This window comes from Lepidochelys kempii, chromosome 8 (assembly GCF_965140265.1).
Source record: "Lepidochelys kempii isolate rLepKem1 chromosome 8, rLepKem1.hap2, whole genome shotgun sequence".
Classification (NCBI taxonomy): Eukaryota; Metazoa; Chordata; order Testudines; family Cheloniidae; genus Lepidochelys; species Lepidochelys kempii.
This window is the reverse complement of record NC_133263.1, coordinates 32,870,300-32,897,792: the sequence shown is the minus strand read 5'-3', so window position 1 is coordinate 32,897,792 and position 27,493 is coordinate 32,870,300. Positions and strand designations below refer to the sequence as shown.

Sequence of the window (27,493 nt, the reverse complement as noted above, 5' to 3'; positions counted from 1 at the left end):
CTCCCACCACCCCCAGCAGGATGGAAACATCCCTGTGTGGGCTAAGGATAATTTGGATTGTGAAAGGGTGGTATGGACCCTTCCCCCCAGAAACAGTATCCTATTCCTCGGGAGGCACTGACAGAAATAGGGGCAACTATTGGGGAATTGGAACAGAGGGGACTGATTAGAGTGGTTGCGTCCCCTTGTAATGTTGCTGTGTGGTCAGCGAGAAAGCCAAATGGTACGTGGCACCTCACTGTTAATTACAGGGCACTAAACGCTCTGGCCAAGTCACCAGCCTCAGTGGTGGCAGTGTACCCTGAAATGTTGGCCTGTATTGGACCCCAATTCCAAATTTTTACCATTTTGGACATAGCTAATGGGTTTTGGTCTCTACAACTAGCTACCTCATGTCAATAGAAAACCGCATTCACATGGGAGGGCAGACAATTTTGCTGGACAGTCCTACCCCAGGAATATCGGGATTCCCCTGCAATTTTCCACAGATACATGAAACAAGCTCTGGAGGAGGTGGATTCAGCAAGATGCATACAATATAATATGTAGACGACCTGCTGCTAATGTCAGGGACAGAGGCGGAAGACAGGGAACTTACTGAGCAAGGCCTGCAGGCTTTGGCAAAAGAGGAGTTAAAAGTCAATAGGAAGAAGGCACAAATGGGACAGACAAGGGTAAATTACCTGGGGTGGAGGGATCTCAGGTGGGAAGGGAGATTGATAAGGGACAGGTGCAATTAATCCAGTCCCTGCAGCTGCCCACCAATGTTAAAACCTTGCAAAGTTTTCTGGGGCTAACTGAATTTTGCAGGAATTTTATGGCCAATTATGCAGAAATAGCCCAGCCTCTATTCAACCCAATCTGAGCCTCAATTTGGGAATGGTCAGAAGAGTGTAGTGAGGGTACTAAGGAACACATAACCAGTGCTGGTATCCCCAGATGGGGAGAAACCCTTTAACCTGTACCCTTTGGTATCTGACATTACCACTGGGTGTGCATTAACACTTTTGAGTGCTGTGGAACTTGAGTATGGATGGTGTGAAAAGGTGATGTTGTGTACCTACTCAAGGTAGGGAAATTCAAATACCTCATGAGAATGCAGAGGTAATAGTCCAGTCCTATCATGACCCCCACTGGCTGCTAAACATGCATACTATTTTATAGGGACAAACAAGTGGGCAGCGTATTGCAAAGTGTTATTGGCTCTACAAGCTGAAAACATTACTGCAGAAGTAAGTGGCAAAGGAACCCGCAGTCTGGGTAGCCAGAATACACATGGCTGGCACACCACACCAATGTGAAGCCAGCCCAGGTAAAAACCCAACACCAGGTGTTTTGGGCAGCTAAACCCAATCAGGTAAAGAAGGGGACACTGATATGGTTTTTGGATGGAAGTTGGGACATGGTGTATATGCCGAGTTAACCATTTTGAAGAATGTAACCCTACAGGTGATATGGCTGCCAAGTTGGAAGAGCCCAAATTTAAAATTGGCTGCAGCCTGGAGCTGAGAATATTCCCTGGTGACCAAACATGAGAACCATTGCAGGAGAGGGTGCAGCCAGCACTTTTCAACATCTCCTTTCACTCTATTACATTGGTTGTACACCCTAAGGAATGGTGGGTGGACCAAATTCATCCCAACTGTAGTGCATACATAAAGGGATTGAAACAATTCGATTAGTGGGTGAGGGAGCACACCCAGAGTCATCAGAAAAGGGGATTGTGGGCAGCAGGGAACACTGCTGGGTGCATGGTACATGGGGAACAAGTGGGTAACCAAACTGATAAGCCAAAATGTGAGATTTCAACGACAAATAATGAACACTACAGCAACTATCGGCAGTTGCCACATGATGGAGGACAGCAATAGAGATGAACCTGTAGTTAACTCATTGGGCAGGAGACCTTATGACATGAGTGGGGGATGGCTTCAGAAGGCAAACATGGGGAGAAGTGTGTGTAGGTATACAAAATGCTCAGTTAATGTTAATGGCTATCACGAGAGACTTGGTGAGAACAATGGTCTACAGTGTTGAATCAGGTGGCTAGCCCATATTTATCCACACTTGCAAAAACATACCCATCCACCTGGAAAGTAATATCCGCAACCTGTGGGGGCCAGTACTTGTGTAATTGTTACCATTCCACAGGAAGGGAATGCAACTAAGGTGGTCCCCCTGAATCCTATGTGAACAAGAAAAGGAGGAGTGCATTAGGAACCACTGGGAAATAGATTGGGAGGGTGGAATGATGTGAATTGGACTAGCATTACATTTACTAAAATATCCAGCTAATGAGTTTATCCCAAAGTACCTCAACTCCCCTGCTGATAAGAGCACCAGCTGTCTACTAGGCTGCCAAAACCTGCCCCTCAACTTCTATAATGCCTCTGTCAGTATAAAAATCTGCAGTACACTGAAGACAGCACAAAGACAGCCTCAGATTAATACAGGATACTGTAGCAGTCATTTTCTCCTCTTTTCTTGAAATGCTGCTGCATCTCCCATTTGCTACAGACCTTGCTGAAAAATTTAGGACTAGTTTGACACAAGGGGCATTTATCAATCTCACATAGTGACAGTATAAACCAGATACGCACTTCCAATATGCAGGTATTACCACCTACCACACAGCAGGAGTATAGCCTGATCAGAAATGAAAGATACCAAGTAACGTGTTAAGTGGTAAACACCATATCATTCACTTGCTCCTTTCCGTTGCTTCAACACACAAGGGCAAATGCTTTACCTTGGCATTTTCATTTCACAGCAAGAATTGGTCAGGTTTTCAGATTTCAACCTGGAAGGCAATTCTCTCATCTTCTGTTTTTAACACTACCTTTCATGCCCTGGGTCCAGTGGTGGCTCTACTTATCAACTTTGCCATTTCTGACTAAGATTTTTGATTTATACCCTTTGCAGACTGCCTCATCCACAGAGGAGAGAGACTTGGAAAGGCATTAACTCATACCAGAAGCTGTTTTAGTCCAAAGCCCAAAAGCTTGGCACAAGGGGCATCTGTACAAAGGATTAGCTATTTTAATTGTCAGAACAAGGATATCCAATGATTTGGAATAAAAGAGCTATGCTCTCTCGTTAGATGAGAAACAGATATGCATGGCACATCTCCACAAGCAGTGTCAAAATCTTCTGAACAGTGTTAATTCCAATAATAGGTCCTATTAAAAACTGTTTCCTAATGTACCCTCCAAAACTTTTAGCCCACTGGTCTTAAAAATGTTTACTCCAAACCAAAGAACACTGGCATACCACAGCACTCAAAGAGCAGACACTTCAGCACAGGTCTGCAAATTTTTCCACAGAAAGCTCATTAGGCCCAACACAATCTCCTTAGAGGGAAGACAGCCACTTTGGGACAGTCTAGGAAATTAAGGATAAGGTCTTTTCTTCAAATGAGTGCAGCCAGGATTAATCCATCATTGCCCCCAACCATGTTTCTTACTGTTTAATAACGTTCAGCACCTGTTCAGCTCATGTGATCAATGGTATATGGTGCAAGAGTTGTGTTTGTAAGGCTGACAATCTTCAACGTGTTATTGATTCATACACTGTCCTCATCTCAGACTATTTCATTTTTTAAAAATCTCATTTAAAGAGATTGAGACATGTTTGGGTAAAAATATGGAATACATTTAGCAACTCCTATGAGAACTTAAAAGCTCTCATTCAATACACAGGCAACCCAACCCCTAAGCCCACAAAAATAAAGAAACGATAGTACTTTATCAAAATACTAAATTTTATTTTCACATGTACATTTAGTCTCCCCACCATTTCCATTTGTCTGACCACCACCTCTACTATGCCTTATCAAAACATTCCATACATATTTAAAATGAAGCAAAGGGTGGAGTTCCGTCTTTAAAAACTAAACAGGCATTTTGGACAACACATTCTTGGCAAAGTATTCTGGACGACATTTATCAGACAGTAGGGAAAGTTCTTTCAGCATATATAAAAAGGACAGCCAAATATTAATGGTTACAGAAATAAGACTGCACATTTTAATGAATGGTTTAAACTGTTTTCTTTCTTACAGAGTCTGTCTCCACTGCCAGAGAGCTTGAATAACCTGAAAGTATACACAAAAATGTTAGAAGTTGAAGTTAAAAATGGTGTAATTACCTATCTTCTGGATAGTACAACTTGGAGGTAACTGGACTGAACTATGCCTGTATATATGAAGTATTTTAAAAATCATTACTCCTGTATTTATCTTTATTCCACACATTTATACTATTGGTTAAAAGTATTAAAATAAAGCTACATAAATGCTGTAATCTGAAAAAAGCTGTATCCAACTCTACGTTGAACACATAGTAAGTTGTGTTTTTGGATGTTTGTGTTAAGTTGTCATCCTCTAAAAAGTGCCATTTGTGGCAAACAATGGGCTGGTAAAAAGGCAAGTTTCTACTCTGCTTTAATACTGATTAGCTTAAAAGGATTACACCTCAAAGTCTTGTAGAAAGAGGCACAAAAATGTGGCAACGAATCCTTTACATACTATGCAGAGTATAAGCCATGCACTTTGCTGAACCAAATATACTTTTCAGCAAAACTTGAAAATGCAGTTTTTTTTAAAAAAGAGACTGCACACTAAGAATCTAGTGAAGGAAAGTCAAGAGGAAGGGTGTGGTGGACCAGTTAGGCAAATATTGGCTGAACTCTGTCTGCCCTGACTTAAGTCAAATCAACTTCAGTAGCTGGGACTAACTGCTTTTAAACATTTTCTTTCAAGAACCTATGATTTTGTCTATCAGTCAATTTAACACCTTTGACCACTGGAGAAAGCAGGAAAAGCATAAAACCTTCTTCCAATGATAAAATTCCTTATGCTTCAGGAATTTTGATAGGGAAATCTAAGACATGCAAGGTTAGTCTAATGTCAAGCAATAACTAATCCTGTACCTTTCTGATACCAGCCTTTGGCATGCCCTTTCACAAGAGTCAAGTTGACTTTGGAAGACAAAGAAATAAGACTGCCATAATTTCTATTGCAAAATTCCCCCTTCCCAGCCCATCCCCTAACAAAAGGGAGTTTAAGAGCAGACTGCCCAAGTTGCCAAATGCAGCAGCAGGGAAAACCACAGCTCATTTCCTTAGCCAATGTGGTGCCAAAAGGAAAATTCTGTGGGTTTAGTAAGCAAGAGATAATTCACTAACCATATAAAAGCTGGAAAAATGTAATAAAACATTAGCGTTTCCATCGTAGCCAACTAAACCCTTAAAACAGTTTCCATTTATTTAATGTGAGGTATTGTTTGTGGTTTGTAACCCTTTGAAAGTCCAAAGCTTGTAGAAATTAAAAGTGAAAAAGAATCTATAAATCTTGTTACAGAAGTTCTTTTGGATTTTTCCAAGCCACTGTAAATTCAGTTACCTTCTGGTCCTGTGTCCTGAAACAATTCTTAACATAGTTGACAAATTTGGCTTCCACTTTAGGAAGGGCAGAACCCTATTGTAAAAAAAAAAAGGGTAAAGGTTTAGTATGTAAAACCACTGAATGGCTGCAATAAATGGAGAACCCTTAAGAAGTCTTAAATCCTTAGTACAAGTAAAAATTTTCAAAGCTAACTATATAGTGTCAGGAAACCCTCCCTATCATCAAAAGTTATTTAAAATAAAATTTTCAGCATCATCAAGGTTTTTACCAAACCCATCACCCAGTATGAGGCCCTTGCCTATGCAATTGACTGGCCTTAAAAAAAACAAACATAATGTCTATCACATCTCAGCATCAGTGGCCAACATTTTTATAGCTTATATTGCTGGCTGTTAATATCCACATGCATCTAAGTGTGAGGCATCTATGAAGTTGGAACGCATCTCTGGAATTCAATGTACAAGTAATTTGCAGACTAAAGCTCTTAAAGACATCCAGGGACTTGTGGTCCCCAGCACCCTCCATATTTTCTTTTAAAATCACCACCACCTATCCTGTACAATCATACACCAAAAAAATTGCTATTCAAAATTATATTACATTAAGAAAATTTTGAAGATTTACACTATTAGATCATGTAGGGCAATGATATACCCAACAATTCAAAATGAGTAAGCTTAACACAGTATGTTTTCCACCCTTAAAGTGTGGATAAAGCAAGTTTTCTACTAAGTGTCAGACTACATTTTAGAACCAATTTGTATTTTATAAATTAGGTAAGTGGTCAGCAGGACTGGTAAGCTTGAGCCAAACTCTGAAGGACAAAACAAAGCTAATATGCAGGGCTCTGTGTGTCACGGAAGTCATGAATTCTGTGACTTTCCGCAATCTTGGTGACTTCTGCAGGGGCCAGTGTGGCTGACCTTGGGGTCAGCTGCTCAGGTGGTCCTGGAGAGCCACACCAGCCACTTCTCCTTCCCCCTCCCAGCAAGATTTAATCACAGGTATAAGTCATGGACAGGTCACAGGCCATGCATTTTTGTTTATTGCCCATGACCTGTCCATGACTTTTACTAAAAATACCTGTGACTAAATCGCAGCATTACTAATATTTACCCACTCTGCACAAGTGAGATGCTCACACTCACTCCAAGTTAAGTCTGCTGTAAAGGGTGTGGTTACTTTGAAAGTGAATAAAATAGCGACCTGTTTCTCCATCTATACCATCATTTACACCTAGCCAAACCTCACTGAAGATATGGTGGTTACACAGTTATTACTGAAGGCGTAACTCAGTCTGTGAAACTCTTTATTGAAGGTGATGAATGAGGAAGTACCCATACCTTAACAGATTCCGCACAAGGGTCTCTGGGGCTAGACCAACAAGCTTTTACTTACAAAATGAGGGCCAAAATTTCAACCTTGTGCATCTTTATTACCAATTAGACATTTAAATGCTGATTTAGGTATCTACATATGACTTCAGGTGTCTAATTTTAAGAGAGTTTGAAATTTAAGTGTGAGTGCATAATTAATGTTGAAGACAGGGAAGACTGAAAACATGAAACCCTACAATGCCATTTTCATATTGACGTCTCAGTGTCTTCTAGTAGGATATTTGTCACATCTCCTTTCCATCAGGATAGCATTGCTGAACTACTTGAAATCCAGGACAAAGTATTCCATTTGGAAAATGAACATTTCCATCAGTTTAAACTCACCTTTTCTATGGTTGCCTGCATCTTTGCTTTAATCTCCTCTAGCGAAAGGGGTACTTTTGGTGATTTTGGACTTTGTGGTTTATTTTCCTTTTTATTAGATGCCGGAGTCTGAAACAAGCAGCCAGTTTGTTACACATTTGTCAAGATTTTGCCATTGCAAAGAAGCTACTATAATTCTCTCACTACTTTCAGCTTTTGTTTTAGAAATGAAGTTATTAAAACACTGTTCAAACAATACAAAGGAAGCGACTGAATATAAAAAATATATTGGACATCATTTAAGCATACTAAGACCAAATATGGATATTAATACTGGATGATTCCTTCTTGCTCCAGTTTCCATATGACTGTTGCACCAGTAGATTTTATGTTCTCAATCTTCAATAAGGTATTAGAAAAGTCATCACAAAATGGAAAATTATTTAATTTGTGCTCCTCACTTCAAGTGGTGACAGGTTTTAAGAGGGCACATGTACAAACCACTCAAACTTTAGATTGATATTGATGGTACAAACAATACGTTCTGTACTACAAAATGGTATATTACCAAATCACAGAAAAATGTCTGTGTGCCTTTTTCTTCTCAGGAAAATTATCTACCCAGTTCTTCCAAAGACAAACATAAAAGGCAAAACTTAATAGGAACTACCCAACTTAAAAACACTAAGGGCCTGTCGACACATTTTATAGCACTCTAACTTGCTGGCTCAGGGGTGTGAAAAATCACCCCCCTGAGCGCAGCAAGTCTGAGCGCTTTAAAGCGCTAGTGTAGACAGGCTCCAAGCACTGGGAGCTGTGCTCCCAGCTAATCCCCTTGTGGAGGTGGATTACCAGGAGCACTGGGAGAGCTCTCTTCCAGTGCTTGCGCGCAATCACACTCGCACTTCAAAGCGCTGCCGTGGGAGCATTCCCACAGCAGCACTTTGAAGTTTCCAGTGTAGCCATGCCCTAAGACAACCTATTACCATTAGGCTGGTAGTTATCAGCATCAACAGTGGTGCATGTCTGCTCCAGCTACTAATTATAATTCTATAGATAATTCCAGCTAAAGGGATAGTATACATCTGCAAGCCTCTAGTTGCTTGGCTGGAAAATTATTTTTTCTTGCCTTTCTAGCAAAGAACAGTTGTCTGAACTATGACTGTAGCGCAAAGGCTTAGACCCGATCTTTCCTTTCCCATCATTACTTCACTTATCTGGACTAAGTTCAGATAGCTCTCATTCAAAACAATCTCAAAAAGCTACTAAAAAGCCAAATGCCTGCATGCTCCAGAAAGTGTGGGTTTTTGTTGTTTTGGGGGTGGGGGGGTGGGGGAGGGAATGCTGAAGAAGGGCTATCACCTGGACTGATGGCTTTTTTACTTAAATCTAGCCTGCTACTTTTCCCAAGATGACTGCTATCTTCGTTCATATGCATTGGTTAGGAGCTTGGACACTATTGTGGAGAAGAAATCCTTTGCCTCACTAATCATGGCAGTAGGATTTCAAAAATTTGCAGAATGATTTCTAGCACCGCCTAACTTTCCTAGTTCACAGTTCACATGTGGTCAGTGAAGAGCAAACGGAAAGGGCTTTTTATGCAGTCACTGAATCAAAAGCACATGAGAATTGCTTGGCACTGATTAAGGGGCCATTTGATAGGATTAAGAACTCAAGCTTAATACTTACATTAATCAAAACAGGTCACCTTACTGGACAGGAGCAAAGGCAAATCCTAGCCTCAATGGAGGTGGTCAAGATCTAACCATAACAAGGATGTGACTAGACCATATCCACTTCTGTGCTGAACAAAACATCTGAGAGAGTAGGTATCTCAGGGTTTCTAAGCTCTGAGCTGGCTACCCTTTGCAGTCCATGGTTAGTTGAGCTAACCTAGATAATAAACCATTCTCTTTTCAAATTCAGATCAGTGCTGATTGCTCACCCAAGAGCCTGTATACCCCAGTTCCCTTATTAACTTTATCCTTAAATGAAAAGATGTGGATAATGAAATGAGTCCAGTCTTTAAGCGAGAAACCAAGTTATGGGTGAATACAACTAGAACTGCTACGCCGCTTCCAACATTCATATGTTACACTCAACTGAATTTTTTTCCCCATTATACGTAGTCACTCACTTTTGATTTAGATGCCGGCGTGGACGGCTTAGAATCTTTTCCATTCTGCTTTGATTTCGGAGTACTTTTTGCTGACAAATCCCGGGCAGGCTGAAGTTAAAAGAATTTTACACTTAGCATCTTCACAATCGAAGGAAGTTATGTAATAACCGCAAATTGGAGAACAAAAGTAAACCGTTTAGAACAAAGATATTTATTTTTATTTTTTTTAATACTTGACAAACTAGAAAGGTTTATTCTCATTTAAGAGAACACTGATTTTTCCTTGCATTTCTCATAATGAGGGAACTCACTTTAGCAGTGAAAATAACCACAATCTAAAGGACTTGAAATTGTCTAGGTTATAAAAATCTAAGATGGGCTTCTGATACACTGCAGACAAATTCCGGTCCGTTACATCAAATGAAAGTAGAATGAATATGCAGGTCATTTTGGCAGAAAGTATGCAGGTTTTCGGGAGCAAAGGGGGTACACATAGGAGATACCTTGTGTTTTATTCTACTAAATCCTATATGCAAAACCGGATTACTTTGACAAACAAGTCACTGCTGCTTTTGCTATGCCAAACTCCATGAGCAAGAAAACAGCTGGTACCACTATATAGTATCAGCTATTTGCCCTGTAGCAGGGCAAATAATGGTCTAAAGGCACTCCTACTGGCACTTGAACAGTTGCCACATAACAGGGCCAAAGGGGGTGAACACACATGGAATGGGGAATTTGATAGGTCAAGTGTTAATTACTTGCTACAGATAAGAAAAAGCACAATGGAGCGATTAAGATTTCCTATCAACACATTCCAAAGTTTGTACTCCAATTATAAGTCTACAATTCACTAGTTATAAGCATATATGCACAACTGAATGGAAAATGGAAGGATAGCTAGGATTGGACAGAACTCACAACCAAACAGGCTGTGAATTAGAAACCACTTTGTTATTTCAGTACAAGTTTGTGTACAGACCAGCCAAGCTTTTATTTAAAAGACCTAGCCCTTTTGATTAAGGTAACTTTTGAAATATGAAGTGATGTGATGCTGTCCCAAGTCTGCAAAAAGACTGAAAGATTAATTTAAGGAGTGCAGGTTGACAATTTTAAACATCAAATCGATCATTTGCAGTGAAAAACAACACAAATAAGCTTTTCCCAGGCAGCTGGATATTTTACATAAAAGAAGTTTCCCTACAGGATAAATTTACAAGTTTTAAAGATGAAAATAAACTTCTGTAATACTTGACATATCCTAAAATTATCTGAAGATTTCCATCCCCCTCCACACTTGGTGATCAACACCCAAGCTTACCAAGAAATCCCTGGATTTCTTCAGAAGAGGTGCACTCTATGGCCGACTGATACTGGAACCAGGCTGCACCCCATTTTCATTATGGGATTTGCCAGGCCAAACTCCTCTGCCCCCCAGTACCCAATTTTGTACCAACTCATTTTCTAGCTAATTACAATAATGTTTATGCCCACACCTGGCAAACTCTACTAAATTATGTGCCCCAATTCCACTGGGAGCCCTTGAACTAGCACATACTTAGTTTGAGAGTTGGCCAAATATACCAAGGAGGATTAAGGAACGTTATGTATGAGCATGCAAAGAAAAAACCTAGGATTAACTGGATTAGTTAAAGGTTTCAGAGTAACAGCCGTGTTAGTCTGTATTCGCAAAAAGAAAAGGAGTACTTGTGGCACCTTAGAGACTAACCAATAAAAGAAACCTGGAAGTTCAAGACAACTAACCTGTTAACAGTATCAGTAAGTAAAAACAAACTTTGGGCAAAACTGTTTTTAAAAGTTAGAGGCTTTGAGTCTGCAGCACAACTGTGACAACAGAAACTGAATTAAATAACTATTCATATATAATTTGTAGATGAAATAATTCTGAATGAAATGAAAGCCGGTGGTTTAATTTCCTGTAGCATACTGATAAGTTTTCTGCAGGGCTGTACATACAGGGTTGAGCCAACTACTTGGGTTTTTGCATTACCTCAATGGTCTCAAAGTTGAAACTGAATTACATAAAATAAGCAGAAAGCTACAACAGTCATGTGTATCTGAGACAGAAGTTTCTACTACCTAAATATGTAACCACGATTTTCATTATGTTTTAGGGTGACTGATACTAAAGATCTGCAAGTTTTCAAAAATCCAGACAAACATGGTCTCAAATAGGAAGACTACTTACTTTCTTCATTGGAATCTTCTCTTCTTCCTCTTCATCTAAATCATCATCATCATCACTAGAATTAAAAATTACATTACTAAGAAGCCCACCCCAATAGGTACATAACTGTTTCAATTAACCCAAACAGTTCATTTTTCAGTGACTTCATCCTCATTCCTGTTCTTTCAATGGAAGATGTTTTAGTGAAGTAAGTGGACTTTGTCAAAAGCAAGTTAGACCACCAACTTGAAAAGAATCTTCTATAAGGTTAATATTTTACTACCCATCTTGGAAGAATGGGTATCAAGCAAAGCAGAGAATCTTTCAAACACTGAAGACCATTTTTCTAATTTTCTTCCACTTACTACTGCAGTAAGAGTAACTTAGGAAAACTCTCTCATGCTTGGAAATTGCCACTTCAAGTACATGCAGCATACTCTGCAGAGTTTTGTATTTATAAAGTAATGAGAAAAATATATATTAAGATGCTCTACAAAAAAGTGTTCATAATAGAAGATTTAAAACCTAGGTTGTTCGGCTTAAATGGCTTTCTTCCCTTCTTTCAGATCTCCACTTCTGCCTACCTTTGCACTTGCCCCTAACACTTCTCTCCCCTCTGGTTTTCTCACCCCCTATGCTACCTCTAGATTCTGCTTTAGTACAGAAGTAGCGCGCTGCCAGAAGATTAAGAAGTTTTGCTGAAGGGGTCAGATGTCATTTTTTATCATTTGTTTTCCCTTACAGTTTTCAACACAGCAGCCTCTCACAGAAGCACTTCAGCAAGTGCTCCTGGATTCATTTATGTGCTTCAATAAGACAATTAGCCCTGCTCCTCTAACTGAACTGGAATATCTCAACACCATTTCCTTCAAAAAAATTCTTGCACATACGTATAGAGAATCTCTTTTTTTTAAAAAAAGAAAGAGCCCATCACTTTCCCAAATGCCTAAAACAGACTCCCAATATTGAGTCAGTGTTGAACGTAATCTATACAACATCATGACACATGAAGCCAAATCATATTTGGAGGTAACGCTCACTATAAAATTTCTAGGCTAAGTAAGAACTAAATACCCTTGATTCAATGTCATGCATATTTTTCATGCTTGGAAGTCACTACCTCTGAAAACGAAACATTTCAAAATGCATTGCAAAAAGAAAGGAGAAAGATACACACTCTTCATCTTCATCCTCATCGTCGTCATCTTCATCCTCATCATCTTCTAACAGTTTTGCTTTTTTCTTTAGAGAAAAGATTTGTTACAAATCTGGTTACAAAGTTAAACAAATGGTTTTCTGAATGTGCAATACAGATGGTACACAAGGTTTGTCAGAAATTTGCTCTTCCCATAAACAGTACTGTATCCCCAACAAGATGAAGGCCTCTTCTAGAGTTCCACCAGTTTAAATGTGTCACTTTATATCAAATAAGTAACCTGGTGCCAACTTGTGTGTTGGTACTTCAAACTGATTTACACCTGAATTGTATTGGATTACTTTGTATTGGTAAATTTACGGACACAAACTAAAACGATACTGGTTTAAAACCAATGAGTTTTAAGGACCTGGTTTAACTAAATCATTTTTTAAATTAAGTTAAAATTGAACCACTGCAACTTTTATAGATGTAGACAAGTCAGAAAAATCAGTTCTGTTAATGTCAATAAATTAAAAGGTTTACCAAATCCCTGTAACAAGAACCAAGAAAAGAAAGCCCAAGGTCTAAAACACCGGAAGCAAGTTTAAACACTGATGAAGTTAAAGGAGTTAACCATATGCTCACCATAAGCCAAGATATGCATTTGTTTTAAAAATACAGCTGATGCTACAAACTAAAAGAATACTAGCATGGAATACTATGTGACAAGGCCCATCTTTGTGCATTATCTGCAATTTAACTACACAGGATATGGTTTTTCACTACCACCAGTTATACATTCAACCCCAATTTTTACACTAAAAAGCAAACTGAAAAATGCTAACCACTAACATCCAGTCAGACTTTAAAAATACTGTTAAATATACTTTAGAACCATGTATGGGAAAGTCCTTCGTACTGATTTCCAGGATCTGAGTACCAAGTAACCTTTCTCCTACAGTTGTCAACAATCACCACCTTAATCGCTGTAAGGAATCCAGCTGCTTACTCTGCTTTAGGTGGTAGTGATATAAACTCTTCCAGGAGAAAGTCCTGAACTTACTTCATAAGAAACGTCAACTCTACCTGTGGAGTTTTAGCTGCTATTCCGCTTGCTGGTCTCTTCGCGGAAGTGTTTAATATCTTCACTTCATCTTCATCTTCAGACTCTGGTTCTTCCTCTAATGCTAAGAAACAATACATGAATATTTTTGTACAAGGTCAAAGTGTTTACCATATTAGGGTCACCCAGAGCTACAAAAAAAATGGGTCATTTTTTAACCTCAAAACACACATCACTGTCCATTTTCTAGAACTGGAGTTCCCTTGAGGGGTTTTAGAATTAACAAATGCAGAAGTAGTTTTTCCACTAGTAAGCAACCATGTTACCCAAAAATCAAGCTGTGACTATTTGGGGTATCTTTCTATGTTCAACCTATAAATATGGTTAATTTTACAAAATTTATTGATGAATGTTTCACTAGACATGGGGTCAGTCATATACTATTAGTGTAAGGGTTGTGTCCTTCTAGGACCAGGGACAATGGAGAATCATTAACATAACATTGTTCCCATTTGAATGGGAACAATCTTAGGACAATGGAATGGCCACATCTTAGCTGACACCAGTTTTTTCCAACTACTCTGGATAGGGCAGGAGTCTAAAGCAGTGGAATTTTCCCAGAAAGAGGAAACAAAGAAACTGGGTGTTAATGATAGCATTTAAAACCAGAGGCTGAAAGAGGAACATGGGCTCATGCTTTTGTAGAAGGGTCCTTTTTGGCCTAGTGTGTCCAGCAGAGGGAGCTTTACCTGGGCTGACACAAACTCTCACCAGTTTGGTCAGTTTGGAACAGGGGTCTCAAACACGCCGCCCGCGTACTTATTTTCTGCAGCCCGCCAGCTCCCCATGGCACCCACACCCCACCAGCATTTACCTAGAGTAGCTCCAGCCTGGCACACACTGGGGACAGGGCAGGCTCCCTGCCTGCCTGGCCCCTACGCTGCTCCCGGAAGTGGATAGGACCTGGGGGAGGAGGGGCACAGGGGTCTCTGTGTTGCCCTGGCCGCTCCTCCAGGTACCCCCCCCCAAAGCTCCCATTGGCCGTGGGAGCAGCCAGGGCAACACACAGACCCATGTGCGCACCAGGCTGGACCCACCCCCAGAACCCCTCCTGCAGCCGAACCCCCTGCCCTGAGCCCCCCCCCCCGCCCTGAACCCCCTGCTGCACCCCGCACCCCGACCCCCTGTGGGCAGGGAGGGGGTGGAGTTGGGGGTGGGGATTTCAGGGAAGGGGTGGGAAGAGGCAGGCCCTCAGAGAAGGGGTGGAGTGGGGTTAGGGCCAGGGGTCAGTGGTGCGGCCCTCGGGCCAATGTACTAGTCCTCACGTGGCCCTCGTGGTCATTTGAGTCTGAGACCCCTGGTTTAGAATGTATTCTATATTTGTGACTAATATGAAACTTGTAAGTCTTCTCAATGCATTTTTAAATATAACATACCTACAAGATGCTGGCCACTGACATGAACTGGCCCTGAACCACATTTCAACCTCAAAACAACTGGAGGTGTAATCTCAAAGCCACCTAAAGAAACCTGAAGAGAAAGTATGTTGGTTATTTAACAGCAACTTAGTCAACACCTGACCACCAAATAATAAGTGCCAGAACAGGCAGCCAACCGAAATGATGCAGAAACTATGAAAATGGTAGAGCTGAAAGAGCTGGCATTAACACAAACACAACAAACCAGCAGCTTCCTCATAGCAACAGTCAAGAAGGAATTATTAGAATGTTCAGCAGGCATTATTTATAACCCACATACAAGTGGTACCCAGTACAGTACCTCACTCATGCTCTACAGTGTTCCACTAGACTCATATTAAACAGGTAAGACCAAGAGAGAACCCTGGCAGGTATCTAAAAACCTCCCTGGGGTCTGAGAATCAAACTGAGTTCTCATCTCACTATAGATCAACATCAGTATATAGGTTGTGCGGGTCTACCTGGCCCCTCAATTCCACCTTTATAATCATCTCTTCACCACTGTGTAACCCAATGCCTTCCCCCAAAGGGTATGCACAGGTGCAGTTGGAATAAACTATGCATAAGGAGTAACATCTATCTCACACTTGTTGGCTCTACAGGACTAATGAATAAAGCAACAGAAATTCATCACTGACACGTGCAGTTATGAATGAACACCTAGGTGCACATTTGCTGAGCAACATGCACTGTGATTTACAAATAACTGAAATCGCTCTAAATTAAGGAAACCCACTCAGATCCAGCTTAGCACAAAATAAGCTTCCATTAAGAGATTAAAGAAACATTAGACCACCCAATTTCCCCCCCCCATATTTTAATTAAAATGGAAGCTTTATAAAGTTAAAAATTCTTCCATTTTCCAAATTAAATGACAGTTATGCTCATGTCCAAGAACCTGAGAATGAACTGACCAGAGACCCATCCAAGAATACAAATGAAACAGAAGTATTTTAAAAATTCTCATTTAACTCCTGAAGTTAGAAACAAGGATTTGCTTTATTATTTCTACTTTGTTAGTGTTTCTTAGCTGAGATTACCACTTGACACCAAAGTTTATCAATAATATATAGGTTTGTCCTTACCGTAGGCTGGACTGACATTTTCAAAGATGCCAGCGTGACTTTAATAGGGTTCCCTTCATAGTCCAATGCCTCTGCTTCTATGACATGTAATTCATCTTTGGCACCAGCACCCAAACTGACCTATGCAAGAAGTGAAATATATTATCCTTTATGAAAAGCTGAACCACCATTCTTAAATTGCCAAAACTGTTAGAAGAAACTTAGAATTTAAAATGTATTTGAAAGTAATTCACAATTTTAACAGTATTTTTACCCCTTAAGACTAAGTAAAGATATGTTTTTTGGATATCTTTCTGCAGTGAAACCACCAGAGACTTATTTAATTAGCATCAGACTGCAGTTAGATATAACCTGAATTATTAATTTTCAATAATGAGAAAATAGTAACCAAACTGAACTTTTTATGCTATAATATACATTGAACAAAACAAGGTTTTTATAGTGTTTAGTTGTATATTTGTATAGTTCCATCATTCCCCAAAACCATAGTGACTAAGATCAAACTGATCTAGTGGGCCAGGTGAATCCATCTGGTAACGGATATTCCAGGGACACTGACTTGCACAGATGAAAACAGCACAGCCACCTCACCTCTTGTTCTCTCTAGACTTACACCATACCAATTAACTGGCTGGGGAAAGCTGTTTGGTCCAGACAGGAGTTCTAGCCAGGTACCTGTGATGAAAGTGAGGCCAGTATCTTATAAGATCTGATTAAGGCTACTGCTTGTTTATTCAATATTGCACACAGTTCTGGTCGCACCATCTCAAAAAAGGTTAGGATTGAAAGAAGTAGAGGGCAACAAAAACGATTAAGGGTATGGAACATCCTCTATGTGAAGAGAGATTAGAAGGATTGGGACCATTCAGCTTAGAAGACAAGACAACTAAGGGGAGACTTGACAAAGGTCTATAAAGTCATGAATGGTGTGGAGAAAATGAATAGGTAAGTGTCTATCCTTTCACATAAAAACCAGGGACAACGGTTCTGCTGTGTTTTGCTGACTGATAGCAACTGTTTTGTATGTCTGTTGATCTGCCCACCCTATCCTTTTGTGGCAAGAGACTGCATTAGCAGCTCAGAGGAGCGGCTAATAGCCTTCCAACAGCTATGAGTAGCAGCTGAGTTTGCGTCAGGAAGCCATGTAACTTATGGCCACAGAATCTATAAGGAACCATGGTGATCATGTAGTCTGATGTCCTGTATAGCACAGGCCATAATACTTCCATAAAATAATTGCTAGACCAGATCTTTTAGAAAGACACCCAATCTTGATTTTAAAGTTAATGATGGAAAATCCACCATCACCCCTCATTTCCTGTCTGAATTTTCCTAGCTTCAACTTCCAGCCACTGTGTTATACCTTTCTCTGCTATATTGAAGGGCTCATTAAATCTTTGTTCCCCATGTAGGAACTTATAGAAGGTAACCAAATAACCCCTTAACCTTGTCTTTGTTAAGTTAAATAGATTGAGCTGCCCAAGTCTATCACTATAAGACATGTTTTCTAACTTTTTTCATCATTGTTCTGGCTCTTCTCTGAACCCTCTCCAATTTATTAAAATCTCTCGATTTGTGGGCCCCAAAACTCAACACAGAAACAGTAGCACCAGTGCGCAATAGAGGTAAAATAACCTCTCTATACCTACTCCAGACAAGTTAAGCATCTGAAAGGCTACTCAGTGATTTATGTCATGTATTGCCGTATATATAGTTCACATGTAGTTCATTATGACCTTTACCTCCTAAACATACAATCAGAAGATTCCATTTTATCTACTTCACCTCTTCCCCATCTACTGGGAGAATATTTATGTAAATTAGCATATCTATATTTCATCTGGAAACTCCTGGGGGCAGGGACAGTTTTCTATGAAGTGGGGTCTCTGGAGACTACTGCAGTACAAACTATAGATTTACAGATTAGACATTCAGAAGGGATCATTGTGATCGAAATCTGACGAACTGCGTAACACAGGCAACAGAACTTTCTGGAATTTTTTAATCCCTGTTTGATTAGACTAGAGTATCTTTTAGACAAAAATACAATCTCAATTCCTAGTAATGTACACTCCACAACCCCAATGAAGAACTTATTGTAAAGGCTTGGTTTCACTCTTCATTAAATACAGGGAATCAACCCGTTTACTATGAAAAATATACACCTTCCACTGATTTACAACCCAATCCGCTTAAAGATTGAACTTCCTGAAATTTTTCAAATCAATGTTATCCTGAGGTTTATTTAAATATCAGACCCTTAAGAATTTTATTTTGAGTGTCATGATTTTTTTAGCCTCAAATGGCATTTTTTTTAAACTGATCTTCGTAGCATTTATTTAAGGGATGGGCTACTTTTTAGAGGCTTACTATGCATTTATTAATAAATTACAATTTGTTAAATTATGAAAAATGCTGTCCAGGATGCTGAATATTTCAGAACAAACTTTCTGTACTGATGCTGGAAGGCTTTCATCCCTCCACACTCAAGCAGAGCTAAAAATGTGTGTTCCCTATAGCATATGGCGATTGTGACAGTGCTGAAGTGTGGTGGAGAAGCAGGCAGGCAACTGGCCTAACTTTACTCCTTTGAGTTTGTATGTGACACCTTAACTGCTAGAAGTGTGTTTATGAATAAGAACGGCTCTTATCCCACAGTAACTGCATTAGAGGCAATGCCTTTTCCCACTGTTAGGATTGCAGCAAAATTGTGCATCAGTTTCAGACTGTATAGATTCCCCCCCGCCCCCGACAGTACTTTTTAGTGTGAGCTTTCTTATGATATCCACGACTGAATAACCTACAGTTGGCTCCAGTAAAGTTATGTTTCATTTAGTAAGTGAATCATTGCTCTCGTAATGATTGTATGTTCTTCTGAACAGGAGACAGTGTATAGGAACTAACACAAGAATGACTAGGCAGACTTAAGTACCCAGCTCTTTGCTATCATGTAACTTAATTTGGCTTTCACTTATCACAATTTAATAGTCTTCATATTACATGACTGATTTTGGGTACACCCAAGAGCTCAATCTCCAGTCTTTGACATGCTTCAAAAATAAGGACAATTAAGCAGTAAAACTCCAGAAAAAGCAAGAAAAATGTAACACTTAAATATTGATGTTTTTTAAGCTCGTCTTGTGTAAAAAGTCTATCAACTGCAAAATTTAATCATTTTCTTGCTTTGATTTTTAAACAGCTACAAACAATTGTAAAAGTACCATTATCCCCCTTAGAGCTCCATATTCAGCCATATTCAGCATTGTGAAAATAAATGTAATTTAATATTAATATTAAAATAATTTAATTTTGCATTTCAATGCTTATTCTCTTTAAAAGCAAACTGAAAAACATTCAATAACAGAGGTGGGCAAACTACGGCCCGCAGGACCCTCCTGCCCGGCCCCTCCCCTGCTGTTCCCCCTCCCCCGCAGCCTCAGCTCACTGTGATGCCAGTGCAGGGCTGCGAGCTTCTGCCAGTAGCGCAGCTGCAGAACTGCGGGCTGACCCGGTGCTCTGTGCTGCACAGTGGCATGGATGGCTCCAGCCAGGCAGCATGGCTGCCTGTCCTGGTGCTCTGGGCGGCGCGGCTCTAGCGCTGCCAGCCACCAGTGCTCCAGGCAGCGCAGTAAGGGGACAGGATGGGGGTTGGACAGAGGGCAGGGGAGTTCGGGGTGGTGGTCAGGGGCATGGATAGTGGCAGGGGTGGTCAGAGGATGGAGTGGCAGGGGGACAGTCAGGGGGCAGGGAGGGAAGGATGGGGCAGGGGACAGGGAGGGGTGCGCACAAGCATCGGGGACAGGGAGGTTGGATGGGGCAGGATTCACCGGAGGGGGCATCAGGGGGGCGGGGTCAGAGCCACGCCTGGCTGTTTGGGGAGACACAGCCATACAACCCGATGTGGTCCTCAGGCCAAAAAGTTTGCCCGCCCCTGCATTAACATGCATACATAATTACTTCATAATTATATGTTTTAAAGGAACATCTTCTAAACTGAGTCCAGGGTTTTCTTTCCCTCATCAACAGGTAAAGACATTAAAAGAAATCTGAGTAAGAGAGCATTTTCTACACTTAAGCATGATTTCATCAACTGCTGCTATTTACAGTTTCATCCAAAAAAATCTCAAGGAGCTTTACAGACTATGTATAGAAATCACTTCAGTCCACCACTGAAATGTAGACATTTCTGGCATTCTGCATCGATCACTACATTAAATGTTTTAGGAAGAAATAAATGAAAGATACTGTACTTTATTAAATTATGTGCAGAGTATATAAAAATCAAAGATTGTAAGTATTTTAAATTAGATTTGAAATCAACATCTTATGTTAAGGGCTAAATTTACTATAATTATTAAAATGATTCAAATAAATACAAAAATAATATTAAGCACTACATTTGCTGCCAAGTTTCAAACCACTGAACTGGAGAGAGTCCCTGGTTAAGCACCTGGAACCAGAGTTTATTGAAGTTCTAACCCAGCTGTTGATAGCAATATTCTCTGCATTTGCAGAAGAGGCTATTTTCTTCATTTCAGTTTAATGACTAACTCATGAACAGTTAAAAACAACCAGGAGTTGAAAAGGCAGGAAAGCTTGTTTTCTTCTTCCAAACGATGAATAAAACTATGTGTGAAAGGATGAGATAGTAAATAGTGGTGTCCCCCAGGGGTCTCTTCTGGGACCAGTCCTATTCAACGTTTTCATAAATGAACTGGAAAAAGGGGTAACAGTGAGGTGACAAAATTACTAAAGATAGTTAAGACCCAGGCAGACTGTGAAGAGCTACAAAAGGATCTCTCAAAACTGGCTGACTGGGCAACAAAATGGCAGATGAAATTTAATGTCGATAAATGCAAAGTAATGCACATTGGAAAACAATCCCAATTTACATATAAAATGATGGGGTCTAAATTAGCTGTTACCACTCAAGAAAGATCTTGGAATCATTGTGGATAGTTCTTTGAAAACATGCACTCAATGTGCAGTGGCAGTCAAAAAAGCAAACGGAACGCTGGGAATAATTAAGAAGGGGATAGAAAATAGGACAGAAAACATTATACTGCCTCTATATAAATCCATTGTAGCCCACATCTTGAATACTCTGCAGATGTGGTCACCCCATCTCAAAAAGGATATATTGGAAATGGAAAAGGTTCAGAAAAGCGTAACAAAAATGATTAGGGGTATGGAACAGCTTCCGTATGAGAGATTAATAAGACTGGGACTCTTCAGCTTGAGAAAGACAGCTAAAGGGAGATACGACTGAAGTCTATGACGGGTGTAGAGAAAGTAGATAAGTGTTTACTGCTTCTCATAACACGAACTAGGGGTCACCAAATGAAGTTAATAGGCAGCACGTTTAAAACAAACAAAAGAACATATTTCTTCACACAATGCACAGTCAACCTGTGGAACTCCTTGTCAGAGGATGTTGTGAAGGCCACGACCATAACAGGGTTCAAAAAAGAACTAGATAAATTCATGGAGGCTAGGTCAATCAATGACTATTAGCCAGGATGGGCAGGAATATCTTTGAAAACTCATGGCGATCTGGGGAAGTCCCGGACGATGACTGGAAAAAGGCTAATGTAGTGCCAATCTTTAAAAAAGGGAAGGAGAATGATCCTGGCAACTACAGGCCAGTCAGCCTCACTTCAGTCCCTGGAAAAATCATGGAGCAGGTCCTCAAGGAATCAATTCTGAAGCACTTAGAGGAGAGGAAAGTGATCAGAAACAGTCAGCATGGATTCACCAAAGACAAGTCATGCCTGACTAATCTAATTGCCTTCTATGATGAGATAACTGGCTCTGTGGATGAGGGTAAAGCGGTGGACATGTTGTTCCTTTACTTTAGCAAAGCCTTTGACACCGTCTCCAACAGTATTCTTGCCAGCAAGTTAAAGAAGTATGGGCTGGATGAGTGGACTATAAGGTGGATAGAAAGTTGGCTAGATTGTCGGGCTCAACGGGTAGTGATCAATGGCTCCATGTCTAGTTGGCAGGCGGTATCAAGCGGAATGCCCCAAGGGTCGGTCCTCGGGCCGGTTTTGTTCAATATCTTCATAAATGATTTGAAAGCTGGTGAGGATTGCACCCTCAGCAAGTCTGCAGGTGACACTAAACTGGGAGGAAAGGTAGATACGCTGGAGGGTAGGGATAGGATAAAGAGGGACCTAGACAAGCTAGAGGATTGGGCCAAAAGAAATCTGATGAGGTTCAACAAGGACAAGTGCAGAGTCCTGCACTTAGGACGGAAGAATCCCATGCACCGCTACAGACTAGGAACCGAATGGCTAGGCAGCAGTTCTGCAGAAAAGGACCTAGGGGATACAGTGGATGAGAAGCGCATATGAGTCAACAGTGTGCCCTTGTTGCCAAGAAGGCCAATGGCATTTTGGGATGTATAAGTAGGGGCATTGCCAGCAGATCGAGGGATGTGATTGTTCCCCTCTATTCAACATTGGTGAGGCGTCATCTGGAGTACTGTGTCCAGTTTTGGGCCCCACACTGCAAGAAGGATGTGGAAAAATTGGAAAGAGTCCAGCAGACGGCAACAAAAATGATTAGGGGACTGGAACACATGAGTTATGAAGAGAGGCTGAGGGAACTGGGGATGTTTAGTCTATGGAAGAGAAGACTGAGGGGGGATCTGATAGCTGCTTTCAACTACCTGAAAGGGGGTTCCCAAGAGGATGGCTCTAGACTGTTCTCAGTGGTAGCGGATGACAGAACAAGGAGTAATGGTCTCAAGTTGCAGTGGGGGAGGTTTAGGTTGGATATTAGGAAAAACTTTTTCACTAAGAGGGTGGTGAAACACTGGAATGCGTTACCTAGGGAGCTGGTGGAATCGCCTTCCTTAGATATTTTTAAGGTCAGGCTTGACAAAGCCCTGGCTGGGATGATTTAGTTGGGGATTGGTCCTGCTTTGAGCAGGGGGTTGGACTAGATGACCTCCTGAGGTCCCTTCCAACCCTGATATTCTATGATTCTATGAATAGTGTCCCTAGCCTGTTTGCCAGAAGCTGGGAATGAGCGACAGGGGATGGATCACTTGATTACCTGTTCTGTTCATTCTCTCTGGGGTACCCAGCACTGGCCACTTTTGGAAGACAGGATACTGGGCTATATGGACCTTTGGTCTGACTCAGTAGGGCCATTCTTATGTTTGTATGAGATCTACTAGTTCTAAAATCTTGAAGGATATGGTGACCAGACATAATCAGTTCAACTCACTAACTACAGATAAGACTTACTTAGCTTTAAACACAAACCATGTTTTGTTCAACTTTTTTCTTATGTACCAGCACATTTAAAGTAGTTTTATTTAGTAAAGTTAAAATTTTATTTTGTGCATTTTAATTAAATTTGCATTTCTATCCAAATACAGCATGAGAAAAAGTAATAAAAAACCATTGTCAAAGTACATCATTCACCATTTTCTAACAAGTAAAAATTAAGAATCTAAGTGTAAGTTAAGATATGTCACAGCATAATTAAATATGTTGCTAGCAAAAACCACCACCAAACTTAACATAAAGGCTATGTTTAGCTGCAAATCAAAATATTTTGATTAACAAATGAAAATCAACATCTGTAAGACAAAGGAAAAAATGCAAAACATGACTAAAATTGAGGATTTAAATTAAAGTTTCCTGCTTGCAATGATTAAAATCAGTGACTTAAATCAATCCACCCTGCTATATGGCAAAAGCAGTGATATCACACAGTTATTTCATCAAGTCTTGCAATAGAAAAGTATCCTGAATTCTTAAACTGGCAAGCAACTGAACAAATTGCTTGGTAAGTAAATGCTTAAGCTTGACATACAGGTATTTTAATTTTTGCAGTAGTGAAAGGTATAATCATTACTCAATTTGTATTAAATTGTTTTTACTTTTCCAAAACAGCGTTCCGACATATAAATCTGACATACATAACATGCTTATTTTAAAATTAATTTCTCTTCATCAAAAAAGAAGAGTTCTTAGTAAATTTTAATTACATCAATAATTCTGAAGAAATTTAAATACAAATTATGGAAACTGAATAGAAAATAACAAGTTTCATGTAATTTTACTTTTAAGTATCTATCTCAAAATACTTAAGTAGCTTTTATAAATTTCACAAAAGCACCACTGAAATACAATGGAGCACAACATCCAACACACAAAACTATACAGCAGGATAAAAGTGATTCAATGATTTTCATTTATGATTCCCATGATTATGAAGGCTGAAAGCTACCTTCCACAGGACCATAATCTTAAATTTCCGAGCATGAGGACTTACTGTTCTCAGTGACAACTGGTGTTCATTTTCCTCATCGTGCACCTTGAAGTGATACTCCTTATCTGCTTTTAGTTCACAACCTGCAAAAGTTCGGTTAAGTTACAGGTAAAATATTTTAACTATAAAACTGCACATATACTTATTACATATTAAAATGTCTTTCCTTTCAGTACTTATTTATTAGACGTTAGTAAAGCCAAAACCTACAAGCTTGCACTTCAAAAATCTAAATTTGTATACAAAATGCAGGGTTCCTCAATGCTCACATCTCAGATTTAATAGCAGAAAGAAACGCAGCGAGGTCTCAATACCAAAGCTAACCTTTAAAAAAAAAAAGGACAGAACATTTGTTAGTACGCTAGAAAAAGGCAGAGCACAATATTTGCTTCTTATTTGGTCACCTGATTGGTAATTCGCAAGTGTCCGTAATTTTTAAGGGGTCTCAGAGAATCATTTGTGAAAGCTGCTGAGATTCAAATGTATTAAAACAGTTAGCTGCAGTGGGGCCGATCGCGTACTAAATATGGGCCTGCGGGGTTCACAAGCGGGGCCCGGTTCCGCCCACGCCTTTTCTCTGCTCACAGCGCGGCCCTTCCACGTGCTTCACCCCGAGACGCAGCCGCCCCACGCTGCCGTGTGCGCCCAGGGCATTTACCGGCTGCAGGCCCGCCGCGCGCGAGGGAAGCGCATCCCCGGGAACTAGCCGCTCGGAACTAGCTAGCTCGGGAACCAGCCCCGGGGAGAAGCGGCTGCTGCCGCCTGGGGAACGCGGGGAGCAGGAGGAACAAAGCGGCGGCCGCTGCCAGGAGCTCGAGGCCGGAGCAGACGCCACGTGCGAGCGCCAGCCACGTGGGGTCGGAGGGGTGGGGGGGCTGCCGCTCCTAGAGCGGCTCTGCGGAGTCCCCGCCGCGAACCCTCGTCCCGCCCCCCCCTCAGCCCCCGTGCGCGCGGCCACCCCGCGAGCAGCCTGGGCCCAGGCGGCCGCGCCATGCCCGCGAGGATAGCGGTCCCCAGGCGGGACGGGCCCGATCGTGGGCGGCGCGGGTCGTTACCGAAGAGGAAGGTCTGGGGGCGCAGAGGGCCCATGCTCTCCATGTCCATGCTGTCCTCCATGGTCTCGGGCCTGCTCCTCGGGAGGGTAGTGGCTGCGCTCTCCGGACGGAATTGCACTGAGGGGAAGCTTTCGCCACCCCCACACCACTATATAGCCTCCGTGTTCTCGCGAGAGCTGCACTCTGTAACCCCGCCCCTTCCCCTTGCCTTTCTCCACCGCGGCAGCCATGCGACCCCCTAGTGTCTACCTGCGCGTGCGCCGGCTTCGCTCGCGTGCTCCTTCGCTTCCTTGCTGTGTGGGCTCTCGCGAGCTCTCTGTCCCCTCAACCCGGGAAAGGGGGGGCGTCTTGTGTTCAAAATGGCGGTCGGTGTCCCCTGCTCCTGGCTATTATCACTCGCGGCAACCCCCCTGAGCCGCGCCCCTCCACGCGAACACAAGTTAACTGCGGCTGAGGGGAAGTGGGCTGGGCTCTCCCGCAGCCGCGTGCATCTGGGGCTAGGCCCCCAATGTCACGCGTTGTGTGGCGACAGAAAGAGCCACGGCAGAGCTGTGACCCCCACCACACGCCCTTCCGAGGCCTGACCCGCTCAGGGGACACCGCCCGCCGCGGGGGCGGTTTATACAGCCCTGCGTGCTCCCCTGCCAGGATGGGAACCGTAGGAAGCGGCTGCGCCGCAGTGGCAGGGCTGTGCAGTGTAGATCCCCTCAGGCAGCTCAGCCCTCTTCACGCCCCTGACCAGCAGGGCCCTGCTGTTGGGTATGTCTACACTGCAGTTAGACCCCTGCAGCTGGTGTGTGCCGGTTGACTTGGGCTCGAGGAGCTCGAGCTAAGGGGTGGTGTAGATGGTCAGGCTGGAGCCCAGACTCCAGCGCCTGCAAAGTGGCAGGAACTGGTGGCCCAGCCTATATTCCACCTTGGTCCCGAGGCCCGCCGGGGATATCAGTTGGCAGCTCCTTCACGGGGCCGTGAGCACGGGCGAGTACTTGGCGCGGTTCACCCCAATCCCGTACACGTGCCCCGTTTGCAGCGTGAGGGAAACCCTGCCGCACGTCTACCTGGAGTGCGCCAGGCTGCAGCCCCTATTCCGTCTCCTCATGAATATTTTGTTGATTTTGGTTGCACTTTTCCCCTCACCTCCTTATCTATGCACTCCCTGTCCGTGGCCCCACTAAGTCGCGGGACCTCCTGGTCAACCTCCTCCTGGCCCTAGCTAAAGTGGCCATCTATAAAACCAGGGTGAGGAGGTTGGCCAATGGAGTGTCCTGTGACTGTGGAGCCTATTTCTGATCCTCTGTTCATTCATGCCTCCGGGCAGAGTTCCTCTGGGCGGCGTCCACTGACTCCCTTGACGCCTTTAAGGAGCAGTGGGCGCTGTCCGGGTTCCTCTGCTTGGTGTCCCCGTCCGGTTCTCTTCATTTGACCCTTTGACCGCACTCCTGTCCCTGTTGTTCATTAGTTGTCCCCTGTAATTATTTGGTTTTCCAGGTCGTGTGGACCCCCCACTTAGGCTGGGGGGGGATTCTTTAGCAGTGGGCAGGCTTCACACACCCACTTCCTGGATCCCAATAAGGCAAAGTGGCAGGATTCCAGAGCTGGGGCTGGAGCTGGAGTGTCTGCACTCAAACAGTCCCTTCACTGGAACCGCTTCACCTGAGTCAGCTGGCATGGCCCAGCCATGCGTGTGGAGCTGTGTAGACATACCCTTAGAGCAGCGGTTCTCAAACTGTGGGTCAGAACCTCATTTTAATAGGGTCACCAGGGTTGGCGTTAGACTTGCTGGGGTCCAGGGCAGAAGCCTGAGCCCCATCACCCAGGGCCAAGGGCTTCAGCTCTGGGTGACAAGGGTCAGGTTACAGGCCCCGTGCCTGGGGCTGAAGCGCTTGGGCTTTGGTCCCCACTTCTGGAGACGTAGTAATTTTTGTTGTCAGAAGGGGGTCATGGTGTGATGAGAGAACCCCTGCCTTAAAGGAA

At 42.2% G+C, this 27,493-nt stretch overlaps 1 protein-coding gene across 1 annotated transcript; it reads right to left on the bottom strand.

The window, feature by feature from the left end:
- Positions 1-3,739: 3,739 nt before the first annotated feature.
- NPM1 (nucleophosmin 1) lies at positions 3,740-25,673 on the bottom strand. The gene is made up of 11 exons (XM_073355994.1): positions 25,520-25,673; positions 24,468-24,547; positions 16,176-16,295; positions 15,049-15,142; positions 13,636-13,736; positions 12,589-12,653; positions 11,433-11,487; positions 9,242-9,331; positions 7,126-7,233; positions 5,402-5,476; positions 3,740-4,093 (listed from the first exon to the last, which is right to left on the bottom strand). Exons 1-11 carry the CDS (start codon positions 25,578-25,580, stop codon positions 4,055-4,057), a joined length of 888 nt encoding a protein of 295 aa, XP_073212095.1. The 5' UTR covers positions 25,581-25,673; the 3' UTR covers positions 3,740-4,054.
- Between the last annotated feature and the right edge of the window lie 1,820 nt (positions 25,674-27,493).